Source organism: Bombina bombina, chromosome 2 (genome assembly GCF_027579735.1).
Source record: "Bombina bombina isolate aBomBom1 chromosome 2, aBomBom1.pri, whole genome shotgun sequence".
In the NCBI taxonomy this organism is placed as follows: Eukaryota; Metazoa; Chordata; class Amphibia; order Anura; family Bombinatoridae; genus Bombina; species Bombina bombina.
Window position 1 is genome coordinate 421604992 of NC_069500.1, and position 7361 is coordinate 421612352.

At 41.0% G+C, this 7361-nt stretch overlaps 1 protein-coding gene across 1 annotated transcript in view; it reads left to right on the forward strand.

Moving 5' to 3' along the window:
* The window catches only part of DGCR2 (DiGeorge syndrome critical region gene 2), a gene marked incomplete in the record, with an annotated part of 543661 nt that overhangs the window by 489886 nt on the left and 46414 nt on the right, over positions 1 to 7361 (forward strand). The window contains 1 exon segment of the mRNA XM_053701964.1: positions 2111 to 2347. Within this exon segment, the coding sequence (XP_053557939.1) occupies positions 2111 to 2347 (237 nt within the window).

The window sequence follows — 7361 nt, forward strand, 5'->3', positions numbered from 1 at the left end:
CCAAGATTCTGAAGGAATGCTCGTTTGTTCTGCTGGTAGCTCCGGCATGGCCTCACAGGTTTTGGTATGCGGATCTTGTCCGGATGGCCTCTTGCCAACCGTGGACTCTTCCGTTAAGACCAGACCTTCTGTCACAAGGTCCTTTTTTCCATCAGGATCTGAAATCCTTAAATTTAAAGGTATGGAGATTGAACGCTTGATTCTTGGTCAAAGAGGTTTCTCTGACTCTGTGATTAATACTATGTTACAGGCTCGTAAATCTGTATCTCGAGAGATATATTATAGAGTCTGGAAGACTTATATTTCTTGGTGTCTTTCTCATCATTTTTCCTGGCATTCTTTTAGAATTCCGAGAATTTTACAGTTCCTTCAGGATGGTTTAGATAAAGGTTTGTCCGCAAGTTCTTTGAAAGGACAAATCTCTGCTCTTTCTGTTCTTTTTCACAGAAAGATTGCTATTCTTCCTGATATTCATTGTTTTGTACAAGCTTTGGTTCGTATAAAACCTGTCATTAAGTCAATTTCTCCTCCTTGGAGTTTGAATTTGGTTCTGGGAGCTCTTCAAGCTCCTCCGTTTGAACCTATGCATTCATTGGACATTAAATTACTTTCTTGGAAAGTTTTGTTCCTTTTGGCCATCTCTTCTGCCAGAAGAGTTTCTGAATTATCTGCTCTTTCTTGTGAGTCTCCTTTTCTGATTTTTCATCAGGATAAGGCGGTGTTGCGAACTTCTTTTGAATTTTTACCTAAAGTTGTGAATTCCAACAACATTAGTAGAGAAATTGTGGTTCCTTCATTATGTCCTAATCCTAAGAATTCTAAGGAGAAATCGTTGCATTCTTTGGATGTTGTTAGAGCTTTGAAATATTATGTTGAAGCTACGAAATCTTTTCGTAAGACTTCTAGTCTATTTGTTATCTTTTCCGGTTCTAGAAAAGGCCAGAAAGCTTCTGCCATTTCTTTGGCATCTTGGTTGAAATCTTTAATTCATCTTGCCTATGTTGAGTCGGGTAAAACTCCGCCTCAGAGAATTACAGCTCATTCTACTAGGTCAGTTTCTACTTCCTGGGCGTTTAGGAATGAAGCTTCGGTTGACCAGATCTGCAAAGCAGCGACTTGGTCCTCTTTTGGTAGAAAAGTACTTCAGGCAGCGGTTTCAGTTTGAATCTTCTGCTTATGTTTTTCGTTAAACTTTATTTTGGGTGTGGATTATTTTCAGCAGGAATTGGCTGTCTTTATTTTATCCCTCCCTCTCTAGTGACTCTTGTGTGGAAAGATCCACTTCTTGGGTAGTCATTATCCCATACGTCACTAGCTCATGGACTCTTGCTAATTACATGAAAGAAAACATAATTTATGTAAGAACTTACCTGATAAATTCATTTCTTTCATATTAGCAAGAGTCCATGAGGCCCGCCCTTTTTTTGTGGTGGTTATGATTTTGTATAAAGCACAATTATTCCAATTCCTTATTTTATATGCTTTCGCACTTTTTTATCACCCCACTTCTTGGCTATTCGTTAAACTGAATTGTGGGTGTGGTGAGGGGTGTATTTATGGGCATTTTGAGGTTTGGGAAACTTTGCAACTCCTGGTGGGAATGTATATCCCATACGTCACTAGCTCATGGACTCTTGCTAATATGAAAGAAATGAATTTATCAGGTAAGTTCTTACATAAATTATGTTTTTAGACAATATATGAAATGGAAGTTTTTCGTAAGTACTGAGTATTCTAACTTCAAATGAATCAGGCATTTTAAGGGAAATTCCAATGCAAAAATGACATACTTTAATTTATTAGGCTGCCATTAGCTTCCTTTGTTTTTAATCAGAATATCCTTTTAATGAACAGCCCTCAAAGTATTATTGAAATGTGTTGTCTTTTTCTATTCACACAGTTTGGTAGGTTAACTGTTTTTTTTTTTTTTTTTTTAATAAACCCTTGAAAGGAGACTGGTTCATTTTGTGTTAGTCTAAAATAAGTTTTGTGTAATATTGCTATGTAGACTTTTACTTTCTGTCTGTCTTTATTAACCTCTACTCTCTAATGCTAAATGTTAGCTTGAACTGCAGTTTCTTGGCTTAATGTATGCTTTTTCTCTCAACAGTGCACCATTTTAACCTTGGACGCAGAATGCCTGGCTTTGATTATGGTCCTGATGGCTTTGGGACAGGCTTGACACCATTGCACCTCTCTGATGATGGAGAAGGTGGTGCATTCCATTTTCATGAGCCTCCACCCCCTTACACCGCCTATAAATACTCCGACATTCAACACCCTGATGATCCTCCTCCTCCGTATGAAGCGTCTATCAGCCCTGATATAATTTTGTGCTCAACACCAGGTGAGCAGTGAATGTAAAACATAATTGACTTTTGGTTTACAGCTACATATGACATATTGGGAAAACCCATAGGAACCGATTTATTTCTCCTTTGATAGTGGAAGTTTTTCAGTGACTTTCAACAAAAGATGCTTCCCAGAAGCCCCTATATACCCCTCCCCTTTATGTTAAAATCACTTTAGTTTCTCCCTGTTTGCAATATGATAGACTGGGTCAGAACAAAATTATTTTTCTTTCCTAAGATATTGTGAGTCCACAACGTCATCAATTACTGTTGGGGAATATCACTCCTGGCCAGCATGTAGTTTCATTCCTGGTCAGCGTGTAGTTTCGGCGGCTAATCTAAGTGCCCTATTGGTGGGTGGATGAGCTCCAATGGCTATATGTTTTCTATGGAAGGCACCAATCAAGAATAATACACGCCGAATAAGCACCAATCAAAGACACAGATCATACACACACCCACTTTTTTTTTTTAGATACATCTTTTTATTGGATTTATATACATATAGTTAAATACACAAATACATCATGTCTGTAAGCATACAGACATTTTATGTGCAACAATTTGCCTGATTTATTTCCAAATCTAATATATTTGGCATTCTCTTTCATTTTTTTTTGTGCTGTCATATTTAATAAAAAGTATCCCTTTTTCTTCTGTTAAGTGTGATCAGTCCACGGGTCATCATTACTTCTGGGATATTAACTGCTCCCCTACAGGAAGTGCAAGAGGATTCACCCAGCAGAGCTGCTATATAGCTCCTCCCCTCTACGTCACCTCCAGTCATTCTCTTGCACCCAACGACTAGATAGGATGTGTGAGAGGACTATGGTGATATATTTAGTTTTTATATCTTCAATCAAAAGTTTGTTATTTTATAATAGCACCGGAGTGTGTTATTCCTTCTCTGGTAGAATTTGAAGAAGAATCTACCTGAGTTTTTTCTATGATTTTAGCCGGAGTAGTTAAGATCATATTGCTGTTTCTCGGCCATCTGAGGAGAGGTAAACTTCAGATCAGGGGACAGCAGGCAGATTAATCTGCAAAGAGGTATGTAGCAGTTTATTATTTTCTGACATGGAATTGATGAGAAAATCCTGCCATACCCTTATAATGTAAACTCAGCCTTGAATGCAGTAGATGTAGCTGATATCAGGCTGTCATGTATGTATATTTTACACTTCAGTTTTCTGGGAAATGGTACTTCTCTGGCTTTTAAACTGTATACATAGGCTTAACCTAATTTGCAGGGACTTGCAATAGGTTTTAAATGACAATTAATTATTGAGGTAAAACGTTTTTTTGCTGGCATGTAAAAACGTTTTTTTCTCTGAGGTACTGGGTGAAAAAATGTTTTGGGCACTATTTTTCCACTTGGCAATAGTTTTGATTTAAATTAGAGCAGTTCACTGATCCCTCTCACTGTTATGTGTGTGGGGGAGGGGCCATTTTGGTGCTTTCACTATGCATCAGAAAAAACTCAGTCAGAGATTCATTTTCTTCCTGCATGATCCGGTTCATCTCTACAGAGTTCAGGGATCTCCAAAGCCTTTTTTGAGGGAAGTAATCATTCACAGCAGAGCTGTGCTGATTGTATTGACTGTGATAAAAAAAACAAAAAAACAAAAAAAAAAAAAAAACGTTTATTTGTGTATTTTTTTCTGCTGCCTGGGTTAGTTATCATTTGCTGAGGGGAACAATCCTTTGCTAAAACTGTATATTCTGACAAAGATTGATGCTATAACTTAATTATTTTATCTGTTATAATATTTTCTGTGCTTCTTAAAGGCACAGTTCGTTTTCATATTATTTGTAAATTACTTTGAAAAGTATTTCCAAGTTGCTGTTTATTTGCTAGTGTGTTAAACATGTCTGATTCAGAGGAATATCTCTGTGCTATATGTGTTAATGCCAAAGTGGAGCCCAATAGAAATTTATGTACTAAATGTATTGATGCTATTTTAAAAAACAGTCAATCTGTACAAATTGAACATATTTCACCAAACAACGAGGGGAGAGTTATGCCGACTAACTCGCCTCACGTGTCAGTACCTGCATCTCCCGCTCAGGAGGTGCGTGATATTGTATACATCTGGGCGGCCATTACAAATCACATTACAAGATATGGCTACTGTTATGACTGAAGTTTTGGCTAAACTACCAGAACTAAGAGGTAAACGTGATCACTCTGGGGTGAGAACAGAGTGCGCTGATAATGCAAGGGCCATGTCTGATACTGCGTCACAGTTTGCAGAACGTGAAGACGGAGAGCTTCATTCTGTGGGTGACGGTTCTGATCCAAATAAACTGGACTCAGACATTTCAAATTTTAAATTTAAGCTTGAGAACCTCCGTGTGTTACTAGGGGAGGTATTAGCGGCTCTGAATGATTGTAACACAGTTGCAATCCCAGAGAAAATGTGTAGGTTGGATAAATATTTTGCGGTACCGACGAGTACTGACGTTTTTCCTATACCTAAGAGACTTACTGACATTGTTACTAAGGAGTGGGATAGACCCGGTGTGCCTTTCTCACCCCCTCCTATATTCAGAAAGATGTTTCCAATAGACGCCGCCACACGGGACTTATGGCAAATGGTCCCTAAGGTGGAGGGAGCAGTTTCTACTTTAGCTAAGCGTACCACTATCCCAGTGGAGGATAGCTGTGCTTTTTCAGATCCAATGGATAAAAAATTAGAGGGTTACCTTAAGAAAATGTTTGTTCAACAAGGGTTTATATTGCAACCTCTTGCATGTATTGCGCCTGTCACGGCTGCAGCAGCATTTTGGTTTGAGTCTCTGGAAGAGACACTTCAATCATCCACACTAGATGACATCACACACAAACTTAAATTCCTTAAGTTAGCTAATTCATTTATTTCAGATGCCGTAGTACATTTAACTAAACTTGCGGCTAAAAATTCAGGATTCGCCATTCAGGCACGCAGAGCTCTGTGGCTGAAATCCTGGTCAGCTGATGTTACGTCTAAATCTAAATTGCTTAATATTCCTTTCAAAGGGCAGACCTTATTCGGGCCTGGCTTGAAAGAGATTATTGCTGACATTACAGGAGGTAAAGGTCATGCCCTGCCTCAGGACAAGGCCAAAGCCAAGGCTAGACAGTCCAATTTTCGTTCCTTTCGTAATTTCAAAGCAGGAGCAGCATCAACTTCCTCTGCACCAAAACAGGAAGGAGCTGTTGCTCGCTACAGACAAGGCTGGAAACCTAACCAGTCCTGGAACAGGGGCAAACAGGCCAGAAAACCTGCTGCTGCCCCTAAGACAGCATGAATTGAGGGCCCCCGATCCGGGACCGGATCTAGTGGGGGGCAGACTTTCCCTCTTCGCCCAGGCTTGGGCAAGAGATGTTCAGGATCCCTGGGCGTTAGAGATCATATCTCAGGGATACCTTCTGGACTTCAAATCCTCTCCCCCAAGAGGGAGATTTCATCTGTCAAGGTTGTCAACAAACCTAACAAAGAAGGAAGTGTTTCTACGCTGCGTACAAGATCTTTTATTAATGGGAGTGATCCATCCAGTTCCGCGGTCGGAACAAGGACAAGGGTTTTACTCAATCTTGGATTTAAAGATCCTAAACAAATTCCTAAGAGTTCCATCGTTCAAGATGGAAACTATTCGAACAATTTTGCCCATGATCCAAGAGGGTCAGTACATGACCACAGTGGATTTAAAGGATGCTTACCTTCACATACCGATTCACAGAAGTCATTACCGGTATCTAAGGTTTGCCTTTTTAGACAGGCATTACCAGTTTGTAGCTCTTCCATTCGGACTGGCTACGGCTCCAAGAATCTTCACAAAGGTTCTGGGCACTCTTCTGGCGGTACTAAGACCGCGAGGAATTTCAGTAGCTCCGTACTTAGACGACATACTGATACAAGCTTCAAGCTTTCAAACTGCCAAATCTCATACAGAGATAGTACTGGCATTTCTAAGGTCGCATGGATGGAAAGTGAACGAAGAGAAAAGTTCTCTCTTTCCACTCACAAGAGTTCCCTTCCTGGGGACTCTGATAGATTCTGTAGAAATGAAGATTTACCTGACAGAGGACAGGTTAACAAAACTTCAAAATGCATGCCGTGTCCTTCATTCCATTCAACACCCGTCAGTAGCTCAATGCATGGAGGTAATCGGACTAATGGTAGCAGCAATGGACATAGTTCCTTTTGCACGCCTACATCTCAGACCACTGCAACTGTGCATGCTAAGTCAGTGGAATGGGGATTACTCAGATTTGTCCCCCACTCTAAATCTGAATCAAGAGACCAGAAATTCTCTTCTATGGTGGCTTTATCGGCCACATCTGTCCAGGGGAATGCCATTCAGCAGGCCAGACTGGTCAATTGTAACAACAGACGCCAGCCTACTAGGTTGGGGCGCTGTCTGGAATTCTCTGAAGGCTCAGGGACTATGGAATCAGGAGGAGAGTCTCCTTCCAATAAACATTCTGGAATTGAGAGCAGTCCTCAATGCTCTTCTGGCTTGGCCCCAGTTAACAACTCGGGGGTTCATCAGGTTCCAGTCGGACAACATCACGACTGTAGCTTATATCAACCATCAGGGAGGGACAAGAAGCTCCCTAGCAATGATGGAAGTATCGAAGATAATTCGCTGGGCAGAGTCTCACTCTTGCCACCTGTCTGCAATCCACATCCCGGGAGTGGAGAACTGGAAGGCGGATTTCTTAAGTCGTCAGACTTTTCATCCGGGGGAGTGGGAACTTCATCCAGAGGTCTTTGCCCAAATACTTCGACGTTGGGGCAAACCAGAGATAGATCTCATGGCGTCTCGACAGAACGCCAAGCTTCCGCGCTACGGGTCCAGATCCAGGGATCCGGGAGCGGTCCTGATAGATGCCTTGACAGCACCATGGACCTTCAGGATGGCTTATGTGTTTCCACCTTTCCCGATGCTTCCTCGATTGATTGCCAGAATCAAACAGGAGAAAGCATCAGTGATTCTAATAGCGCCTGCATGGCCACGCAGGAC